Here is a 23,869-nt window from a genome sequence, read left to right on the forward strand (position 1 = left end):
ACGATGGGCCAAACAAGTATCGTATACGTCCCATCTCTACTTTAGTTTACTAAATATCAAAATCAAATAGGCACACAAAAAGGGATTATAGCAAGTCCATTCGAGTTCAGAGCTTAATGAGCTCGAAGGCATTGGATATCATGCAAATAGCATGGCTCTTCTATATACTCTTTGGCTCATAGCTCATATTCCTCTTTCTTTTGAAAAAGTACTGTCAAAAGTCATTAAAACTGTAATATATTCTGTAATTATATTTTATATTTGATAATTTATTAGTATTGTTAAGACTAATCGTTCCTCTTTCTCTAACTTTAGATTATACGAATATTCCAAAACGAGGTTACTTACATCTTTAACTAAGTTATCTGTAACAAGCATTTATGCGTTGATATGGCGTTGACATGACAGACGAAGTATTTTAAAATGATGGTGAACTGCCATGGCTGCGGCGTATGTGTGTATATTATAAACTTGTTATGAAAATAATATAATTGTCATTTTTTAAGAATATGACTACCTACCAGAAATTTGTGTCTGACTATTGCAAGACATGGGAGAAATCAGGGAAAGAACTGTTGTAAGTAATTTTAAGACAAATTCTATTATTCCATACCACATGTGTGTATAGTTTATGAATGGGTACTCGTAGTACGCAAATATTTAACTACATCCACGAATCTTTAAGAATTTAAAATAGTCATTGAATACCAATGCTTTGTATTTTAGTTTTTTTTATGGTTATTTTACTAGTTGAAACATAAAAAAAATAGATATTTCCTATTGTTCTGCATTGTCAACTTATAGTAATAGAGCACCTATTCCTTATAAAATGTCCAATGCTCTAATGACTTAGCTCCCTAAGTTGGCTACCTGAATAAGGACCAATGATTGTGGCAATTGTTGAAGGATGCCTATGTTCAGCAGCGGACAGTCTTGGCTGTCAATGATAATGAATCCTTATAAAACTTTAAGTACTTAATTAGCAACAGTAAAATAGTACAATAAAAAAACTCAGATTATTATTGTGTCTCACAACAATGACAATGAATAAATGTTGTTTTCAGTATTAAAACAGTGACGCAATATGTTAAAGATGAAGGAAAAACCCCATTGTTTAGTAAATCAGGAAAGCTGTCTGGGTTGTCACAAAGCATATATGATTTATTGCTATGTGGTCTCCGTGGTAACTTGAAAAAGGATGCTGTTGTATCCATACTTCATGATATTACTGTAAGAATTTTAATACATATTATTTCCTTGATGGTGCCTCTGTAAATTATTGTATCCCACAAATTGCACGATCTTTATTGTTTTTTTTGTATTACATTGGTGAATACAAACAACAACAACAATAAGTTTATTTTTCATGCTGTATTTAAAGGTCTTTAAAATTTTGTTAAACATTTACAATTATCTATATGAGAACCATTTGTTTTCTTAATTGTAGTAAATATTAATCTTTTAATTTTTTCCTAGACATTACATGCCGACATACCCTCAATAATCTTAGATGTTACATGCATACTTGATGCAGAAACTTGCACTGATGTGCAGAGTGAAGACAGAACAAACTTTTGTTATATAGTCAGAGAATTAGAATCTTTTATATCTGACAAATTACTTAAGGAGCGACTTGAAATTGACACTTTACAAGATGTTGGGACATTGAAAAATAAAAACTTTTATACAAAATTCATTAAAATAAAAACCAAGTTATAGTAAGTATTTCATAATATTGTTTTAAGTTGAAAAATTATACATTTAAAGTTAATGTTTGTATTTCACGTTCTAGTTATAAACAACGTAAGTTCAATTTGTTTAGAGAAGAAAGTGAAGGATACGCAAAGTTAATTGTAGAATTAAATCAGGAAATCACAGAAGATACAGAATGGAAGACACTACTAGAAATCATACAATCTTTAATAGGTATGTACCTAGTATAATAATAATGATTGTGTTTGGTCTATAATTTTATTAACACTTTTATTCTTTTAGGTTGTTTTAATTTGGATCCGAACAGAGTTCTAGACATAATATTAGAATCTTTTGAGGCTAGACCTCATCTAGATCAACTGTTTATATCTCTTATTAAAAATTACATGGTTGATCCGCAAGTCATATCAGAGGTTTTAGGTTTTAAACTTGGAAACATGGAGGTGTTAGAAAATTATAAGGAACCACCTCCTTTAATGACTATAATAGCTTTACTATTGCAACATGAGGTCATCTCTTTAGATGATATTTATCCTTGGGTAAGTTAAAAATATTAATTTGGAATTGAAATTTATAAATTACTTTTAGTATCTAACCTTTTTGATATTTGTAGTTGCGTCCTGATGATACAATAATGGCGAAGGAAGCCGAAAAGGAGATTAAATCAGTACAGGATTATATTCGGAAACTTAGTATTGTTTCAACAAAAGGACCACAAGCTAATGGTTCTACCGATTTCATTGAAGAGAAGGCAGATCCTCAGGTAAACAGATATATTCAAAACAGAGCAAAGTAACGGCAAAGATTTACTAACAAAGTTCAAATACTTTTCTACTATGCAAATTTTAATAAAAATTATGACAGAAAGAAAAAAAAATAATAGTAATTATTAGTTTGGTTAGTTTTCTTATCTTAATTAAGTATTGTTAATATTATTGTTGCTCATGTTTGGTATAAGGGTTGTTTAGCGAGGTTGAGGCCTCATCCAGAGTACTCCACGTCGTCCTGTCAGTAGTCAGCCGTGTCCAGCTACTTTGGCTATATTGTCACCACCGTAGATATGGTGTTCCTTTCCTTCTTTTGTGATCGATTGGCAGCCAGTTGGATATTATTTTAGTCCATCGTTCATCTTTTACTTACAAACCTAAAATAATAATAATTTTTAATTTTTCACACTAAAAATATTTGTTATCAGGAATACTGGAGTAATCAGAAGCTAGTGTTATGCGAGGCGTTGCTGAAGGTGACCGCGTGGCGCGAGTTTGCCGCACTGTCAGCCCGGCTGCCTACTACAAGCATGGCCCCACGTCCTGCTTTAGCTCTATGTGCTATGTTACATGCACTCATAGAGCCACTTTATAGAACGTATGTACTTGCCATAATACCTTTACTATGTTATTGAGATTTATTCTTTCAGATTTCAGGGATTTGGGTAAATTGTAAGCTTTATTAAAAGAAAAGGAAATTAAGTAATTCTTACCTATGTTATAAATACGAAAGTTTAGATGCATGGATGGATGTTTGTTTGAAGGTATCTCCGTAATGGCTCAACAGATCTTGATGAAATTAGGCACAGATGTAGAGCATAGTTTGGAAGACACATAGACTATTTTTATGAAGTTTTTTTTTGTTAAATCCGAGCGGACGGAGTCGCGGGCGACAGCTAGTAGGTAATAAAAAGGTTTGGAAGAGAAAGTTTAGTTCTTAAAGCTGACATTATATTAACAATTCGGAAAATGTTGAATTTTACTTTTGTTTCTTGTGTATCTACTTATTTAATTTATTGTTGACAGACATTGCCGTGTTGCTCCAAAAATTATAGGAATACCAGTTCCTCCTTTGAAGTCAAACCTGGCTCCTAGAGCGTGCAAAACTTTCCAAGATATGAAGGAAACTGTCATTCCAGCTCTAATAATATTAGGGCCTTCTTTACACCATGATCCTGTTTTAATGTACAAAGTATGTTAAAAATATTAAGGAAAATATTAATTTCAAATATTTCACTTATTCGGATGTTTCATAATACTTTTAATTTTAGATAATTCGTATATTAAGAACGTCTCGTTCGTTAACCGAAGATCCGTTGCATTATGAAGCGATTACAGTACTGGACACGGCGATTCTTCCAGCGCTCACACTTATGGAAGGAAATTGTTGTATGGCTGAAGAAGTGTACACTTTATTGAAGCTATATCCGTACCAATGCAGGTACATACAAACTACATATTTGTTAACTTTAATCTGTTAACTAAACTGATGAATCAATGTTTATGGAAATTACATTAATTTCAAGGTACTGTTTATATTCTCGTTGGAAAAACGAGTCTGGTGAGAAAATACCAGCACTGATGCGTGTTAGAGGTAACTCCCTGCAGAGAATAAAACACATTATGAAGCGTGTGTCCAAGGAGAATATAAAACCACAGGGTCGTTTGATCGGCAAACTGTCTCATGCTGCACCGGCTTTCCTCTTCGATTATATGCTTTTACAGGTATTTATTATTTTTATTCAAGTTGAGAAAACTTATTTTTGTTGTTGAAGATAAATGTTCTATTCTCTAATATTAAGTAAACTTACTCTTTTTGAATATATGCTTGTTAACGTATTTTTTACAATGAAGCATCAATAGCCTATTGGTTAGAGGTACAGAATATCAATCTTCCAGTTGTCGGTTCAAATTCTGAAATATTCTGACTATTACCATGTAATGTAATGTATTCTAAACAATCTTTCAGTTTACTTATTACGAGAAGTACTAGCTAACTTTTGTTACAAAATATTATTCTTTCAGATTCAGACGTATGATAATCTGATAGGTCCAGTAGTGGAATCATTGAAGTACTTGACATCGCTATCGTTGGATGTGTTGGGTTATTGTTTGCTGGAGGCGCTGTGTGCGGGTAAGGGCAACATTGGAGGCGCCGCACACCCGCCCTGGCTACAAGCACTAGCTGCGTTTGCTGGAGCCGCCTTCAAGAAACATAACATTGAACTGACCGCTCTTTTGCAGTTTGTTGCTAATAGGCTAAAGGCTCAACAAAGGTATGCCTAACACTTTTCGACAATTACCCTCTTGATTGTTGGTTTCTGGGACCAAAATACCTTGACTCAGTCTTCCATTAAGTATGTCACAAATTACAATTATTATGTCAACTGTGGCTCTTAATTTATATGTTTGATAGTAATAATATCTATATATAATTATCTTGTTTTATATTTCTTTGTTCACAGTCAGGACTTATTAATTTTGAAAGAAATTGTACAAAAGATGGCTGGCATTGAAGCCGCAGAAGAGATGACACCTGACCAACTTGATGCCATGGCAGGAGGTGAACTCTTGAAAGGGGAGGTAAGAAATTTATGAAAAACTAAGATTTTTATTCGCGTATTTTTTTATTTCATCTTTATTTTAAACAAAGTTAAAATTACATGTCCGCTTTGGTTTCTTTCCTTCAGGCTGGTTACTTCTCACAAGTTCGTAACACTCGGAGGTCGTCCGCACGACTCAAGGACGCTGTTGTAGGCAACAATTTGGACATCGCTCTGTGCATACTGTCAGCTCAACAACGTCATTGCTGTGTATGGAAAGGTTTGTCATATATTGTTATCAAAGAACTAAAATATTTATATTTTTGTCCGTTTTTAGTGAATTTTTATATCACTAGCTGACCCATTGAAAATTTTTGCTCATCGCCTTGTTGAATTTTAGAACGAACATTTTTTCTTTCATATGGTGTTCAGAAAATTTTCATATTTTACATATGTATTTTTTTATTTCATTTTATTTTCTTTCATAAGGCTTATGAACGTAACTAAAGTCCCTTTGTGTAGTTTTAGTAAGGAAAATCTATATTAAGTGTTCTCTTAAGTAATGATGAAATGTATGCATGGCAGTGAATGGTATGTACTGAATGTCTGGTGCACAGAATGCGAGGATGAGGTATCGAGTGGGGGGGAGCCGGCTGGGTCGCAGCTGAAGGTGGTGGGGCGGCTGGCAGACCAGTGCCAGGACGCGCTGGTGCAGCTCGGCACCTTCCTCGCCTCCTCGCACGCGCCAGACGAGTACGCGGCCCGACTGCCGCCATTGCAGGTATTTGATAATTACAGATTATTACTACATTATTTTTTTTTCCTACCTACCGTCATTTCGGCTTGGTATATTTTGATAGTTAGTATTACTTTGTTATAAAAAATGGTTATAATAATTTGTTTTATACGATTTAAATTCATATATTTTTATAATATAGTATGTGAGTGGCAACTCAAATTTAATATTTCATCAGCTCAGGATTCGAACCCAGGACCAGCGGATTGCAAGTCAAGTGCTTAACCCCTAAGCCACCGACGCTCATACCACATTTAATATGTTTTTTATATTATATTTTGTGGTCCTTAGGAACTTCTACAAGACTATCACGTGGACGCGGACGTTGCGTTTTTCCTGCACCGTCCAGTTTTAGCGCAGAAAATAACCGCAAAGACAGAAGCACTGCGTAAAGAATCTGACAGTAAAACGGAGTCGCAGGAACTGAGCATAGAAAGATATTGTTCAGCTTCCAAAGAAATTTTAGAACCAGTCATCATATCTATAACTCCTCTTCTACCTTCTAGAGTTTGGGAAGATATATCGCCAGAGTTCTATGTCTCGTTTTGGTATGTCTTTTTCTTATCTTCTTTAAACAAGTCTTAATATTAACACTTTGAAGACTTTTTATTGTAGTTTTATGTCTATTTGTTCATATGTCCTATATTTATTCCATTTGTTTAATTATTTTTTTAGGTCTCTGTCTATGTACGACCTCAAAGTTCCTGAAGAAAGTTACGACCGTGAGATCGAACGTTTAAAATCTGCTGCAGCGACAGCCGCCAAGGATGTCTCTCAAGGAGCCAAGGGCAAGAAGGAGCAGGAGCGCTTTAAGACATTGATAGAAAAACTGCAGGTTAGTTATATTTATTAAAGACTAGCTTTTACCCGCGACTCCGTCCGCGCGGAATAAAAAAATAGAAAACGGGGTAAAAACTATCCTATGTCCGTTTCCTGGTTCTAAGCTACCTGTCCACCAATTTTCAGTCAAATCGATTCAGCCGTTCTTGAGTTATAAATAGTGTAACTAACACGACTTTCTTTTATATATATAGATTACTGCAATGACTTTTTAACTTTTCGTATTAGCGAGCGAGTAAGCCGCTACCCGAATTCGCTGAAATAGTAAAGCTATCGCTGCTTATAAACATCCGCAATTACAGATATGTTGCCTACCTTTAATTAACAAATCGAGGACATTTACTCTTCCAATATGTCCCCTTCACCGTTAAATCCACTTCCTATCCTTCTTTATAGTAAAAGGGTGGGAAGGGAAAAAGAGTAAAATTAGTACTCTAGCTCCACACTTATCAGTCTGTACGCAGAATTGCTTCCACTTGAGGTATATATTCTGTGTGGTCATGATATTGCACTGGGCGTGCCGGGTCCTTCGTGCAACATATGTTGTCTGCGCAGGGGCAGTTTAGTCTGTCCCTGCTTCGCTTTTTGCCACACTGTTGTACCAAGTTTGTGCCTTGTGTGGCAATAAATGTTTCTTTCTTTCTTTCTACCAAAATCTACTATTATTTAAGTCAGTTGTTGTTGTTTGTGTAGGAGGAGCGTCGCCGTCAGCGCGAGCACACTGGGCGCGTGTCGGCGCGTCTGCAGCGCGAGTGCGCGGGCTGGTTCCCCGCGCGCGCCGCCAAGTCCGCAAAGAACGAGACGGTGACGCGTCTCATGCAGCTCTGTCTCTTCCCGCGCTGCGTCTTCACCGCCGCAGACGCGCTCTACTGCGCACAGTTCGTGCACACTGTACACGCTCTCAAGACCCCCAACTTCTCCACGCTGCTCTGCTACGATAGGGTGAGACTTACCAATAGAAACTTTATATGTGTATTTTATTTTTATTTATTTATTTCTTTCTTTCTATCTATCATTCTTTCTTTCTTTCTCTTTTTCTTTCTTTCTTTCTCTTTTTCTTTCTTTCTTTATTTACTTTTTGTTTATTTATTTATATGTAATTGGTTTTAGCAGTGTAAAAATCTAGAGAATTTTCAGCTGAGGTACAGTTTTATTTTTGCTTTAAAAGTTAATATTTCACCAGTAAGCAACTCTTATCTTGATATTGATGACATCATTTTTTTTCTTATTAACATTTTACATTTTGTTTAGTTTTTTGTGTAATAATAAGGTAACTTAGATGTATATAAGAGATTGTTTTATTTTGCAGCTGTTCTGTGACATAGCGTACTCAGTGATGTCGTGTACGGAGGGCGAGGCGGCGCGTTACGGCACTTTCCTGTGTCAAGTGCTGGCGACGGCAATGCGGTGGCACGCAGACCGCACGGCATTCCATCGCGAGTGTGCGCACTATCCCGGCTTCGTCACCAAGTACCGCGTCTCCAACCAGTTCACTGAGGCCAATGATCATGTCGGATACGAGAACTATAGGTGCAATACTAACCTTTTATTTCTTTTGCCAGTATCAAGTGTCTAATGAATGGATTTAAACATAGGATCTTAAAAAAAAGAGTTATTTTGTGAAGTTTTTTTACTGATATAATTTAGTAATTATGAATTTGTCTATGGTTTAGATATCGGATTGGAAAGAATAATGTTTTTTTCAGACACGTGTGTCATAAATGGCACTACAAGATAACGAAGGCTATGGTGGTGTGCTTGGACTCAGGGGACTACGTACAGATCCGCAACGCACTCATAGTCCTCATACGAGTGTTGCCGCACTTTCCTGTGTTGGGGAAACTGGCGCAGATCATTGAGAGAAAAGTTGAAAAGGTAATAATTATTATTATAGATATATTATTTGCTTGATCCGAATTTTACTTCTTATTAATATTATAAATGCGAATGTTTAGATGGATGAATGTTTGTTTGAAGGTATCTTCGGAACGGATCAATGGATGATGAAATTTTCCACAGATGTAGAAGATAGTCTGGAACTTATTAAGTTTTTTTTATTCCGCGCGGACGGAGTCGCGGGCGATAGCTAGTATAATAATAAATCCGTTCAGTTGTTTAGACTGTAGGTTATTACAAAGGAACTTATAAACACACAAACTCACATAGTATGTATATTGTAAGCTTCCATATGCGCAGAAAACATTATCGACCTGAGTCAATGGAGTAAAAATTCTTGCAGAAATAGAATGCAATTTAATCCATTGTAACATGTTTTATATTTTTTGGTTTATTTACTCTAGAGGAGCTTGAGTTAGTTGTTAGCATATCTTTAAAAATATTTCGAAACAGGTAAAAGAAGAAGAAAAGACTCAACGTCAAGATCTGTACGTACTGGCTACGGGATACAGCGGACAGCTGCGTAACAAAGTGCCCAATATGATGAGAGAGTGTGACTTCCATCAAGTAAGTTATTCATTACTTAATAAATACGAAATTTTAAAGATATTGTGTCACAGAGACAACAATGTTGTCTCTTTCTAAAGACCAACGAATCAATATTGATTTGGATAAAACATAGTACATCAATGGTTATGTTTTAGTTTGTAACTATAAAAACGTTTATAGATCGGGGATCAGCAAAAGGTGTTGGCTGCAGCATCAGCGCCCGCCGCCGCTGTGAAGGAGGAAGCTGCGCCAGTTAAGCCGGAGACTGAAGCAAGCACCTCCCCGCAACCTGTCGGTGAGATATTTCTAGAAGTCAATTTATTAATTAGATTTAAAAAGTGATTGTTTAACTATTTGAGATAGCTTTTAACAAAAATTTATCAATCTGAGGAATGGTTTGATTTAGTACATGTGAGTTGGTTTACATTACTTGTATTGAAATAAAGGATTTCTGTAAAATAGTTAAAAGACTAGAAAATATTAACTTCAATGAATTGTTTCAGATTCAGATAAAAGAGAGCCGAGGAACAGTGACAGACGGCGAGAGGAGTCCGATCGCGAGAAAGAATCTAAACGCGAGTCTAGATCGTAAGATTGATATCATATTTAATTTTATTTAAGTTAATTAACAATGAAAAGAAATTTTCTCGGTTTCACACTTGTCAATTCATTCAATCTTTAATGATTTTATTTTAGGTCCCTTAAAGAGAGAGCTAAAGAAGACGTAAGAAGTAAAGATAGATCACCCAGAGACAGATCACATAGAGTAAGTGTACGATTTAATTTTTATATAATTTATAGGATATAATAATAATGGAATATAAAATGTATAATTTTCACCAAAGATATTTCAAACATTCTTTAGACATAGACCTAGAGTCATAGAGATTTAATATTTAAGAACTTTTTCTAGGAGGAGCGTTATTTGGAAGCCGTGTCACCTCCACATGACCATCGTCATCCAGCTGACGATATAGATCGTGGTATGTTGTCATTTATCACTTGTGACGTCATTCCAAGTCACATAGACATAGTCTATATGTCTAAATGCTTAGGTTAACTAGTCTAAATGAACCTTTAGACATGTCTTCATTTAGATACATACGTTTGTTACGCTCTGAATTGGCTGCCGAATGTTGTAAGATTCCAGCTTATGTCCAAATGAATTATATTGAATGTGGATGATATATTCCTTTTTTTTTAATTAAATTTCTCCCCTGAAAGATCTTCTTACTGCATAACACATATGATTCATATAGTTTTATTAATTTTATGATATTTGTATTCAACAGACGTGAAGCGTCGCAAAGTAGAAAGCAGCGGCTCTGGCAAGGTGAGTATTGTTGTGATAAACCTCGCTCGCATCCCGCTCACATCCCGCTCGCACCGGACTGACGATTGGGCTGGACCACATCTGACCTCGCTACCCTAAACTAACTAAATATATCTGCTCTCTCGTGTTCTTCATGTGTGTGGACTATAGACTGTTCAGTGAAAAAAACTAAGACTTTCAATCAATAGTGTTCAAATAAAAAATAAAATAAAAAAAATCAATGAAAAATATATCAACTAATAAATTATGAAAATGGAGATGTCAAAAGAAGAATTAATAACGTTTTATGATTGAAGATTTATTTACTTTTATCAAATCAGAAAATACTAATATCAAATCAGATGATACACAAATAGAAGTTTCTTTACCGAGACAAGGCCAACAAAAAAACTAGATCTTGCAGAAGAAAGCTGATATGGACTACTTATAATGGAAGGCAATGAATTCTACATCAAAATAAAGAAGGATTACAATTTGATTACCAATACATATTACATCAATTACCCACCAAACTTTCAATATGAATATATTTATTTGTCAAATGATTAAAAATTAACAAACAGTACATCACATTGAAGTTTAAATCATCTTATCAAAATGTGCATAAATTAAATTAAATTATAATTAAATGCACATATTAAGAAGCCAAAGGAAATCATTTAAAATGTTTTACGTCATTTCCATGATTATATAAGATCAGAGTCATCTTTACGATAATATTACAGAACAGAAGAATATTAAATAGAAAATAAATGAAGAATAATTTGGAACTATAGATATAAAGAAGAAATACTAAAGAAGAAAGGGAACGATTTTGTCAACATCATTTCAGAAGAATAAATGAAGATCTTTCTCATCATGAATCATTGAAGAAATTAAAATTATATTCATTAGGACTTAAAATCATTTAAAAAAATCAAAATGTGTGTCGTACGTCTAATCAGCCCAGTCCGTCAAGTCGCAAATCGGTAAGGTTGGAAAGTTTTTTTTTTGTAACAATGAGTTAAAAGGGACAATGGTTTAAGACAATGTTCTCACATATAAAGACTTAAGTTATAACGAAAAAAGTAACGATGAAAATAACGCTGAAGCAAGTAAATCAATTTCCATTTCTTCTACTGTCATGAAGACCAGAACAAAGGAATATGGATCAACACTTAAACAATGAGAACATTGATCAACACTTGAAGAAGAGTTTGGGTCAACACTTGAAGAAGAGTTCGGATAAACACTTGAAGAAGAGTTTGGGTCAACAATTGAAGAAGAGTTCGGATCAACACTTGAAGAAGAGTTTGGGTCAACAATTGAAGAAGAGTTCGGATAAACACTTGAAGAAGAGTTTGGGTCAACAATTGAAGAAGAGTTCGGATCAACACTTGAAGAAGAGTTTGGGTCAACAATTGAAGAAGAGTTCGGATAAACACTTGAAGAAGAGTTTGGGTCAACAATTGAAGAAGAGTTCGGATCAACACTTGAAGAAGAGCTTGGATCAACACTTGAAGAAAAGCTTGGACCAACACTTGAAGAAAAGCTTAATACACACTTTAACAATATTGAATGAACGAAATGAAGCACAAGATGAAGCTGTACTGAAGACAAGCACCAGTCTTCTGAGAACATGTTCTTAACACATTGTGTCTTTTAACTATTTTATTGAATTTTAAAATTATCGTGAAGCATGACATTTTTTTTATAAATATCTAATGAAAAGTTAGTAAACCGAAAATCTTTGACTTGGTAAATGTGAATTTTGTATCACAAAAAATGTCATGCTATCGGGAAAGATTTTGTAGTTGCATTGATGACATGTTATTTAGTCCCATTTTCAAGAAATAATGTAATATTTCTGCATGAGCAGGGTAGCAAAGATATCGAGGAACGTTCACCAGAAAAGGAAAAGAGAAAGTCTAAAATAAGAGGAGATGAACGTAAAGAGCGTAAGATGAGCCGCAAGAGGGTAAGCATTTTTTAAATATTAAATATAATAACTAACTAAGGACGATTTTTTTCCACTATTATTATTGTCGGTTGTACAAGTAGTAGAGTTATATATGTTTTATTGGATCAAAACATAGATAATTTTTAATGTTTATTATTTATTAGTAAGATTGCAAGTTAATTGTACATATTTGCTTAGCATAAGTTCCAAAGTTTCTCACAAACATGTTGTTCGAATTCTTAAACACTACATATTTTATCATATTTTCATGCGTAAATTACATTATTTTGTGTTTAGGATAGAGCAGAAGAGACTGCGATTTTAGAACAAAAGAGGCGTCGGGACGAACAAAAAGGTTTGAAATATTTGCATATTTATTTTAAACATAGACAATGGACTTCCAATAAACATTTTGTATTCTAAATACGATATGAAAAAAGCATAACGTTTTAAAGTTATCAATTTCTCCTTTCGAGGAAATGTGGTATTTGTATTTTACCACTACTTATTATGTTGTTTTTTTTTCTTGCAAAATTTACAACGAAAAGTTTTGTCTGATAAAAAACGAAATTGTTATAGGGTGCGCCGAGCTGCTGTAAAATATTTATCATACATCAAAATATAATTTACTTTTTATTTTATTTTTCAATCATGAGCCATTCTACAAACCCGCCGCGGCTTCTATTGGTCAAGTTAGATATAAATTAATCAGTTATCGAGTTGACAACGACGTCAATGTACATAATGTGACCTATGTGTGGTAATAAATGATTTCATTTCTTTCAATGCGACCGTGAATGGTTCATTCCTAGGTGCCACGTTGTTGCCGGTTCAATGAGCGACCTCCTTTATTTTGCTTGTACAATATAAAATATATAATTATTAACCTTAAATATTGCCAATTGCAGTTGTGCTTAACCTTGTGGTTAAGGCCACAAAATATGACCAAATATTAGTATTTTTATATTGATCAAATTAATTATTATTTCATTATTGTTGTTGATCGTACAGCTGTGGTGAAAATGGGCAACCATCAAAACGGTTCGCAGGAGGATCACCATTATGAAAAGTATCATAAAAGGGTAAGAAGCATATATTTCTATAGTTGTCAACTTGTAGACTTTATTTGTAATTAAAAAGCTTTGTTATTTATTGAAACTTTTTCAGGATAAATCGCCTTTTCGAGACCGTTCCCACGAAGAACCGAGAGACAAACAATATCCTTTTAAATAACTTTTATTATTAGTGTAATATACGAGTAGTATCTTTCATTTTCACACATTTATTTATGCCTTATATTCTAGTCAAGGCTTCTTCTCCGTTAACTCATGCTTTAGAATACTTTAGTGAAAGCTTGACCTATATTTTGTCAGTCCAGATTACACTTCGCCAGTTTATGACCGAATTAGAAATTAAAAAAAACTTGACGAGGTGTCAAGGGACACCCGGATGGAACGAAGTTCCTTTCTATTAATTAGTGAAGGAACCAATGTTTATTCTATGAATAAAAAACTTAAGTCTTCACAAGAAGTACATTTTATATCCATGAATTTTCGTTATATATTGTCACGTCGTTGCCATGGTGAAGTAGCGCTCATTCGTCGTTAACATACTTACTATAGCAAAAAGTGTCGTGACAACTTTTCGTAAGAATTTTTTCCGTCTAGCCCCCTTTCACAACGCGCGATAAGGAACTTCGTTCCAATAAAATCATCTCGTTCTCTTTTATTTAAATATGTCAGCAGTAGGTTTCCGTTTGATATATTCATTAATCGATTAATATACTTCCTTAATAAAAAATACCAGGCGAACAAATGAATCGAAGATAAGAAGATAGAAAACTAGCAAAGAAACAATGAAGATTGAAGTTACAATAACAATCGCATGTTTATGCGAGCATCCTGAATATGACTATTCGTAAGAAATAAATTTGGTGTCTAAACGTTGTGTGTTTATTTAAACCTTTTTGAACTAAGATAAGATTAAATAATTTTATATAGAGTATGTTAATATTTTTCAACAACTCGTACAATTTTAAGACAATACATGGAAGTAATGTCACCTTGTTTCAATGATGATATTCGGTCGATGGTGACATCACTTCGTTCAGCTCATCCTAGGGGCTTGAGCCTATCCGAAATTTCGAAATAAACGCCTTGGTCAACTACGCAGGTTGATTTACATATAATTAGGAAATTCGAGAATCAAAAAGTACATCGGTACATGGCGGGAATCGAACTCAGGTCCTCTAGATTACAAGTCATTAAAATTGCATTAGTGCTTGTTCACGTATACTTATGTATGAGGTCATGAAATATCAAATGTGTTTTACATAACTAAACTAACTTGCGGTTGAAGTAGCCTGAAGCTGGCGACGTATTCGTGATAGTATGAAAAGCTATTAGTAGTAGTAAAGTAGTTGTTCGTGTGTGCTTAACTTTAAATAGCGGTAAAGTGCGCGGATGGGTCACAGCTTCAGGCAAAATGAACAATTTTGAACTTGTAAACTCAAAGCGCGATGTAAAGTTTTCGTCCTTATTTGCAATCATAATGACACGATAAATTCGTGTGAACGCGTGGTACGCAATTAAGCATAAAGTTGCTACTGCAGTCGCTTACGCTAGTTGTACATAAACAAGGCCTTGAAAATATATCATCAACGACGATAAATGGAATATAAAAGTAATAAAAAGTAAAGATAAACTAAAATATGCGTCACCAGAACTCCTCCGCAGAGTTGTTCTCATCATCTTCATCTTGTTGTCCCTTTCATGCTTTTTGACAAAACAGCGACTCGTAGACTTATAAGACTATGCAGGGACTACAATATGTATTAATACAAGTGTCACTGCAGTCGAAACCCAGAGTTACAACACCTTCCACGTCTTCAATCTTACAAAATTGCCATTACATTTTTGAATGCTTCCATAAACTTGTAAAATTTTCATTTAAAATATATTTTTTTAGGAATCACAAACAACTGACATTATTTACAGTAAATGTGAATTAGATAGACATTTCTACTTTGATAAATTCTATCTCTGCTACAGTTTCAAGAAAATAATTTTAATTTTTTATCTGAATAAAATAGCAGGGTTCGTTCTTATCTGTGCTTTACTTCAAACATGTCTTTTTAACGTGTATTGTTTTAAAATATTGTTATTTACTATAAACCTAAAATAACCCGCAATTCCTGCGTAAGTAGCTCAAAATTCCTTTAATTATTTTATGTTTAATTGATTTGTTTAACGTTTGCAAAGATAAACTATGATTTAAAATTATCTTCCACGACATCTAAAGTCGGCCATTTTGAGCACCTATTATCGTAATGTCTATGGCGCTAAAGAAAATATTTGAACATTTCAACATAAACTCTTTGATATTTTTCGAATTATATGAATAATATTTGAAATGTTCGGCTTATTGTTGTCATGAAATGTATCGTATTGGAACGGATGAATGGCACATAGTAAAATGTTCCCCAGGAGGTAGGGATGCTTTTGAAGATTTCCCCGAAACAAAAAAAAAATCGTAAAAGTGTAGATTATTTTTGCATGTTTTTATTAATATGTAATACGTAGGTTCCATAATAATGTAGTAAAGTAATGTTTTGGCAAAGTATTATTTTTTGGTAATAAAAATATTTTGGACGTCGAAAAAACAATTTACGCCTCAATTAAGTCAGGAATTTCCGTCAATTTCCATTCCTGGTGGCCTATGCGACATTTGCTATCTCAGTTATTTTGTGATAAAGGGTAGTAATTTTGTAAAATAGGAGCAGCTAATGTTACTTAAAAAAAAGTGTACTAAGAAAGAAAACCTATTTTGGAATTTACAAACTGAGGCGAAATGTGTAGTTTGTCTATGGTTCAGGGTTTATTATGGATCATTGGATAGGTGCGACTCGGAAATTTAAAAAAGTTTTACTGCGTACATTATTTTTTTAATACATTATCTGTACTGAAAAATGACATATTGGATTGTTTTGTAACTTCAAACATGTCTGCTAAGGAGTGTGATTTAAAAAAGGATAATTTATAAAAAGTGTGGAAAATATCCTGCATTTTACACGTAAGTTACCTTACTATTACATTAATTGCAATGTAAACGTTTGAATGATGTAGTATTTGATAGGATGAACAAAGATTTGAAATATTAACCCGTCGCATCAAACGTGGCGGACGTCCGCCATTTTGGATGTGTCCATGGTGTGGTGACCATGTTGTTTTTATGTAACCAATAGACAAGTTTCCCCTTCAAAGATGTTTATGCTAAGATGTAATAAAATGTCAATTTTAAAATAATGCAAACTTTATAAGTTAAATTAGTGATTTTAATGATTATCTTTTTTATGTTGAAGAATCTCGGATTATTAAGTGTGGGATAAAATCCGCAAGCACTAAATCGATATTTCTTTATGAATTCTGTAATCGTAACCGTATTCCGTTTTATTGAATGTCACATAGCGTTATGGCGTGATAGCCGCCATGTTTTACACATGTTACTGTACTATTTAATTGTTTTGTGAAAATTGGGTATTTAAATGATGTTGTAAAATAAGTAATGCTGATATTAAGTTATATGTGAGTAAACTATTTTTGGAAATATTTTTGAATTTTTGCGTTTGTTTTTCTAAGATGAAAATGTCTAAGCCTTTTATTGAAAAGAGATACATTATGTGTAATATGGAGTACATTAATTTGAAAAAAATAATATTTACTATTTGTCTTAGTGATACCCAAAATAAATATTAACAATTGAAATGCTTTTTTATTTTTATTTATACCTCACAAAGTTAGTAGAGTATAAATAAAAATCTATAAATGAAATAAAACAATCGTTGAACATGCGACTTAAAACGTGAATACCATTAAAGAATTAAAAGTCAATAGTTTTTAATATGTACTATGACGTTTACAGAGTATAGTGTGTCGCGGGTTCAGGCATTATGCGCTTGATTACGAAAATGAGCAACGTGAAAGATTCGCAAATACCAACATTGAACACCGATTAAACAGAATGGATTGAAGTATCTAGTTACCGTATTGAGATACAAAGAAAAATTATTTTGTTACGTTGATTAATTGTTAATGTTCGTTCGCTTATGAAAATTTATTTATCACGCTCTCGTTTTATTAAATACAAAGTGACAGCCATAAAGTGAATTAAGATAATTTTAATTTATTTTTGTTAAAATTTCCAATTTCAGCTTGACATGGACCATGACAATAAAAAAGTTTTTGAAACAGGCGTGAAGAGAAACTCGTTAATCTTGGAAAATAATCTTTATGAGATTATCCAAAGAGACGTCGCTAAACCCATTCTTTCAAAAATAAGAGATGACGTTGAAGACATCACTTTCAATTTCATTCCATCAGGTGGCAAATTTTATATACCAAAGAAGAAAAGTAAACTTAAAGTATTAACTATTAGAGATCTACGTGTTATGTATGAAGAAGATATATTGCAAACATTACCTAATGAATTGGAAAAACAACAGAAGCTCTTGCTTAGAAAAATAAAACATGGATTTGCCAAAGACGAAAATACTAGAAGCATCGCTATAAATTTGTTAAAATCCAATAATCCAATTTCTAGACTATCGTGGCAAATGTTAATGAATCTCAATCCAGAAGACAAAATACATTCTTCGCAATACATTTTATGGGACGGGAAATGTATTCGATTAAATGGAAGCACAGGTGGAAGAAATAAATTTATATGTAATTTTGATGTATATAGAGGCATGAACAAAGATATTTGTAGAAAAACAACTTCAACAAGAAGTAAACTTTTAAATAAAAAGAGATGTTTGTTGCGTGCTTCGTTGGATGTAAGGTTTAAACCTGGGCCATTAAGTAAAAAGAAACGTTTAGATTATTCTTACCAAAAATATAATGTGGGTGAAGTGAAATTAGTAAAGTTACCAAAACCGGGCTTACATATTCAGCCAATGTACGGTACACCGATAGAGCCGACAGTAAAAACATTTTTGCAAAGCTTGCGCGAAGACGATGGTACTATATCCGCGAAATGGGCAGAGTTTGCGGTTTCGATGCTAGGAAAGGTAACAAATCAAGTTGTACATATCGAAAATGAAGATTTTATCACATTTAACTTAAATTATAAATACAATCAGAACCATATTTTAATGCGGCAGGATCTTGGTAGTTTTCAAGGTACAATAAACGACAATTTAATTAGTCAAGAGCTTCCGCCTTGCACAATATTCAATGAGTCAACATTGACATCAGAAGTTAGAGCTGTAGTCGACGAAATTGTTGATGCGGTTGAAATAAGTTTAAATAAAGATCTAAATTACCCAGCATTTGATGAACCCAGAGATATTTTAACCACTAGTAAAACAGAGATTCCTACTCAAGGCAAAGAAAAAGTTAAACGTAGATATGGAGAGTTAGACAGACTTGACGTAACGGTGATAAGATTATCCGAAAGTCATAAAAAAAATGTCACTAAACCATGTCAACAAACATTTTGTAGCTTAGGATGCATTTGTGATTCCTTAGAATGTAATTATAACCTAAAAGATCATTGCGGTCGCGTGGATTGCATGTTTATATGTAAATGTGACTTTTCAAATTATAAATTTACGGATTCTTTAGACGGTGATAATTCTCAACTCTACCCTGGTTTATATTACTTAGACCAAAAAATTAACGGTAAATTGTCAAAAGAAGAACAAAAATTTCATCAAACTGTCATTTTAAAAGACGATAAAAGTATCTTATTAAAGTCCAACAGAAGAAATTGGAAAGCAACACAAAAATATGCGGATTTTTATAACAACATGCGTTTACGTTCTGAAATAAAAAATAAAAAAATGCTATCTATTGTGGTGACCAAATTAAATTGTCGTAACATTGAACCTTGGTGTATGGTTCATAACTTATATAAGTGCTTTTGCAAAGGTAAATTTACGGAGAGTTTAACTTATGATGCTAGTAAAAACGAGCAGAAACATTTAACTAATGAAGTCGGTAAAGACAATGAAGTTCTTTCTGTGCCAGATGTAACTCAAAAAGAATCTACTGCTTTAAGTATCACCGAAATCTCTCATACAAATACTGATCGCAATATTGCCGGTCTAACACCTTATTTTTGTTCAAGAGTACTGCCTTATAAAGGTAGAAATCACGATATTAAATATTATAAAACAACAAATAAAAAAATTTTGGAAATGGAAAAACACGATATTAGGCTTCAAGCGAAAATGATCAATATTTTAAACCAATCTTATGGAGTGGAAAATACGGAGGAAGTTAATGAAAATATGACAGAAGTTAATGAAAACATTGAGGAAGTAGTTGAAAACACAGAAGAAGTTCCTGAAAAATCGATGGAAGTTAATGAAAACTCGATAGAAGGTAATAAAAAATCGTCGAATATTAATAAAGTAGAGAAAGATAGTGAAGTATCAGAGAAAGATGGAGTAAAGGATCTTGTAGATGTTGCTAATGTTCCCTTCAAATTAGATGAGTTGTTGTTTAACATATTACAAGAACAACAAAAATTGATGGATAGCATGAATGCTGATAATAAACAGGTTGACTTGAGTAATGACGTGATCACAAATTGTAAGAAACGATTACCAAATAAAACTAAATTGGTACAGTGGCTTGAGACCAGCTATAAAAAATATAAGGAGAAACTAGATAAAGGCTTTTGGAAAACATCGTTAAGTCCTCCGAGATCTGGGAAAGTTGCCTTGTATCCATGGAATTTTATATTAAGTAGATATCGTGAAAGAAAAAACCTGTTTCTAATTTCAAAACAAAAACCTTTTCGTATTTTTATGGCTGTCGATACAAAAAATCCTTTCTTTAGTAAATGTGTTAATGTCAACCTCATTCAACGATCTCATCTTGATAACTATCCAATAATGATACGCAACTTATTAAATGACGTAAAAGATCAAAATGAAACTTTTTGTATACTCTGTGGATTATCTCTGTGTTGGGAACTAGTCGGCTCTGTTATTAAGGTAAATGAAAATAAACGTGAAGAACCTGCTCCTAATGATGTTGAAGACTTGGTGGACTATTCCCAAGATTTGGTTGAGCCTACAAACAATGAAACTAATTTGGACAAAACCACAACGACCTTAGCTACTGACCCTAACTTAAGTAATAAAGAAATTGCTCAAATTTCAAAATGGTTCGTAATGACGATAGAAAACGATTTTATCGAGATTCAATTTTTTAAAAAAGGTTTCTTTATCAAGTATGATAGTATAGTAAGAGCTATCGTTGCATCAAGACAATTTGGCAAAACTGTTAGATTGTCTTCCCAAAAATGCAAAGAAGGAAGTAATGATCCACAATTTGGTTTATATGCGATACCCAACATGCATGATAACTGTGTATTTATAGGACCATATGAAAAGGATGAACCATTGGGGATAGAAGCTTTAAGAAGACCTGTAATATTTCCAAGTAAAAACAAAACAAGAGGTATGTGGATAACAGTAAATAAAGTTGATAATGCTGAAGTGATCAATAACCCTCTATCTTTTATGCCATCATTTAATAAGGGCCGTGACCAGGTAATAACATTTGGAAATGACGGATGCTCAGACTCAAATTATGATATAACACCGTCAACTTCTGCGGACGATCAACAACTTGCGAATGAAAATTCTGCAAAAAGTTTAGTTAAGAATCCAAAATTTGTCAAACCGGTGAAAATAAATAAAGCTGATTGTTTTAAATTGCCTTTGAAAATTTTAACTAAACCATTCCCTAGATGTATTAAAAAGAGAGGCAAATTTATTCAAGAAAACAAGTCACCTACAGATACTTCTTTAGAAGATGACATGGTTAGTTTGCCTAAAGAAACTGAGGAAAAAATTATTGAAAGTTCTAATGTAACAAATAATTCAGAGTTTAATGAACTTTTAGCCAAGATCCCACCTCAAATTAAAATAACAAACATTGCATCCCTGTGTGGACTAAAGTCTTCCAGTGGCAAATTAACGAATAGCAAGAGGCCCGAAAAGGGCATGTTCGTCTTAAAACCTGAAGAAATTAATGAAAGATTAGCGTTTAATTATTTTCGTCTCTTGCAACCCGATGAAATAAATGAAAGCAGCACCGAGTTACCTACAGCACAACCTCACACAATCCCCGAAGATTCTGCTACAATCTGTTCTATGGGTGAAAACTCTTTTAATTACGCTACCGTCTTGTCAGCCGTTCAAGACTCTCTTGGTTGTCCTGCAAATAGTTCAGAAGTTGTAGACTCGCTTGATACCACACCAATTTGTTCAGGCGATGAAAACTCTCTCGAAAGCACTGCAATATATTCACCACTGACGACTGACGTTTGTGTAATTTCCGATGAAGAAGATTCTAATAATTTTTCAAGTACTAGCTCGTGGAAAGAAATATGGATTATGTGCACAAATATAAAAAACTTAGGTTGGGTACCAGGAAGAAGAAACGAGGAAAACAAACTCAGTTTTAGATTTCCAGGTTTTGCATTTACCGATTTTTATGAAGAAGAAGTAGCGTTTAATAAAATAAATCAGTAAGTATTCTCCACAAAATTATTTACTTATAAATCAATTAAGTAAAAAGAGTTGTGAGACGCGTTCATTAATGCAGCATTTACCCCAGGCTGATTTATTTAAAAAAAATTGATTTCAATTTTTATAGTATGATATGAAAAAGCAACGCGCGAACGTCGCAAATGTAGTAAAGTGACCGCAACCCATAGCATCCCGTCCTTTCCTTATTTCAACTTATGTCACCTCACCGCCGAAACGCAGATTTTTTCGAGATCCTGGTAATTCACCCACACCCATTCTGCAATAAAAATTACTTTGCTTGCTAAACAACTATTACGTTTATTTCAATTTTAAATATGTTATTTCAGAGTATTCATGAGAAAAGTGTACGTTCCAAAAAATATAACAATGAAATGGCGAGTTGTAGAGAACGTAGCAGATGTAAATGTGGAAGATGAATTGAATTTAAATTATTTAAATGCAGATTACGTAAGTATTCAAAACATTAATATATGTTATGAAATAAGATCGCAAAATTATTCATAATTGAAATACAGTACATACACTGTTTTATTTTCTTCAAATCGTAAACTTGGAAAAAGTGTAGTGATTTTTCATTTAAAAATATTTTATTTGAATATTATTTTATTTAGTATTTTAAGTACTTTGTTTTGACACCCTGTATGATTACAGTTTTCTACCCGACTGTCCTAGTAGGTTAATGTCTTTCGGTCGATTGCTTAATATCAGCATTTACTTCTATTCAATTACCTTTTTTAAATGTCTATCTATTAAATTATCTATTTTGTAATTTTAGGTTTTAACAAAACATGGTTTAGTACATAAAAATAGTTTGGTATTCAGAGGAAGGAAGAGAATTCAGGAAGATAACAATTTATGGAGCAGTAAGAAAATAAGAATCGATGATGAAAATGAAAGCGACGTTGATAAAATTGATATTGAGTATATTAACCTACCAGAGGATAAAGATAATTCGGATGTTGATGATGTGTTAGGTGATGAGATGAAAAATGACGATGATAAAAAAGGTAGCGATAATGTTGATAAAAAAGAAATTAACAATGATACCGTATTTTATAAGAATATTCAAGACGAGGATAATAGTTTATTCGAAGATAAAGAAAAAATGGAGGAATATCGTAAAGTATTTGGTTGTGCTCCTGCCATTGCGTCCATGTCCACGAGAATGAAGCAATTGTCTACAAGAGTAAGTAAAAAGTTGAGATAACGCGTTATAATAGTTAGGCTACGTATATTGCATAAATTGACTTATGAAAACGAATCTTTTAGATATATTGTACCTTCATAAAGCACTTATCAAGATTCTTTTCAATTAATTCTTTTTTATTAATCACCAAATTATGTTACCATAAATGTCTGCATTTACTCAACGTTATAAGTTTAATATACTTTTTTCCTTGCAGGAAGTTTTGAAGCTTGACTCAGCCGACTGAAATTTTCACTACACTAGAATAAGTTCATGCGAAATTTACTAAGATATCGGATTTTTGTTCAACTTATATCGGTATTTTTAATGTTCAAAGTATCTATGTTATTTATGTTCCGTTAGTATAAATATATTAGTGGAGGTACACAACGTGAGTCAAAAGGAGGACCTTTGGAGTCACTTCAATTTTTCAGTCTGTGGTTTGTTTCAGTTATTTTTATTAGTTGTAAGAATTTTATTTGTTGAAGACTGTTGGTATTTTGTTATTGTAATTAATACATATCTATACCTAGGTTATCCACACGGTGGTTATTGTTCTCCGTGCAGAGATAAGTTGGATTATAATTCTTTTTTACTAATTGGAATAAAATTATATGGATGAACGTTTATTGTCAGATTTGCTTTATGTCTTTCAGGTGCTTTATAAATAATAAGAGTTAAAATGTGACCTTTTTCCATATCTGATTTACCTAAACGTATGGATGTTCTCTCCCTCTAA

The 23,869-nt window shown here is 33.2% G+C and overlaps 2 protein-coding genes across 4 annotated transcripts; both read left to right on the forward strand.

Annotated features, from left to right (window-relative positions):
• Positions 1-189: 189 nt before the first annotated feature.
• Positions 190-14,218, forward strand: LOC106708860 (THO complex subunit 2). Of its 3 annotated transcripts, XM_045677864.1 has the most exons (31): positions 190-232; positions 316-577; positions 1,065-1,230; positions 1,477-1,718; positions 1,793-1,926; positions 1,996-2,252; positions 2,327-2,476; positions 2,909-3,078; positions 3,507-3,672; positions 3,752-3,921; positions 4,007-4,205; positions 4,506-4,756; positions 4,946-5,063; positions 5,171-5,303; positions 5,641-5,804; positions 6,111-6,367; positions 6,495-6,654; positions 7,353-7,601; positions 7,969-8,189; positions 8,366-8,534; positions 9,009-9,122; positions 9,285-9,399; positions 9,608-9,692; positions 9,801-9,870; positions 10,018-10,087; positions 10,397-10,437; positions 12,296-12,394; positions 12,674-12,731; positions 13,388-13,458; positions 13,544-13,593; positions 14,180-14,218. In XM_045677864.1, the coding sequence occupies exons 2-31, from the start codon at positions 510-512 to the stop codon at positions 14,211-14,213; spliced, it is 4,251 nt and encodes a 1,416-aa protein (XP_045533820.1). In that variant the 5' UTR covers positions 190-232; positions 316-509; the 3' UTR covers positions 14,214-14,218. The 3 variants fall into 3 exon arrangements, with proteins under 3 accessions (XP_045533820.1, XP_045533819.1, XP_045533821.1); XM_045677863.1 differs by having other exon boundaries at positions 218-577; XM_045677865.1 differs by having other exon boundaries at positions 218-577; positions 14,183-14,218.
• A 1,274-nt stretch (positions 14,219-15,492) lies between these two features.
• LOC106708888 lies at positions 15,493-23,377 on the forward strand. Its single transcript, XM_014500479.2, has 6 exons — positions 15,493-15,573; positions 17,586-19,761; positions 20,767-21,922; positions 22,271-22,391; positions 22,720-23,130; positions 23,348-23,377. Exons 2-6 carry the CDS (start codon positions 17,592-17,594, stop codon positions 23,375-23,377), a joined length of 3,888 nt encoding a protein of 1,295 aa, XP_014355965.2. The 5' UTR covers positions 15,493-15,573; positions 17,586-17,591.
• Positions 23,378-23,869: the final 492 nt, after the last annotated feature.

The sequence above is a fragment of the Papilio machaon genome, chromosome 5 (genome assembly GCF_912999745.1).
Source record: "Papilio machaon chromosome 5, ilPapMach1.1, whole genome shotgun sequence".
NCBI lineage: Eukaryota > Metazoa > Arthropoda > Insecta > Lepidoptera > Papilionidae > Papilio > Papilio machaon.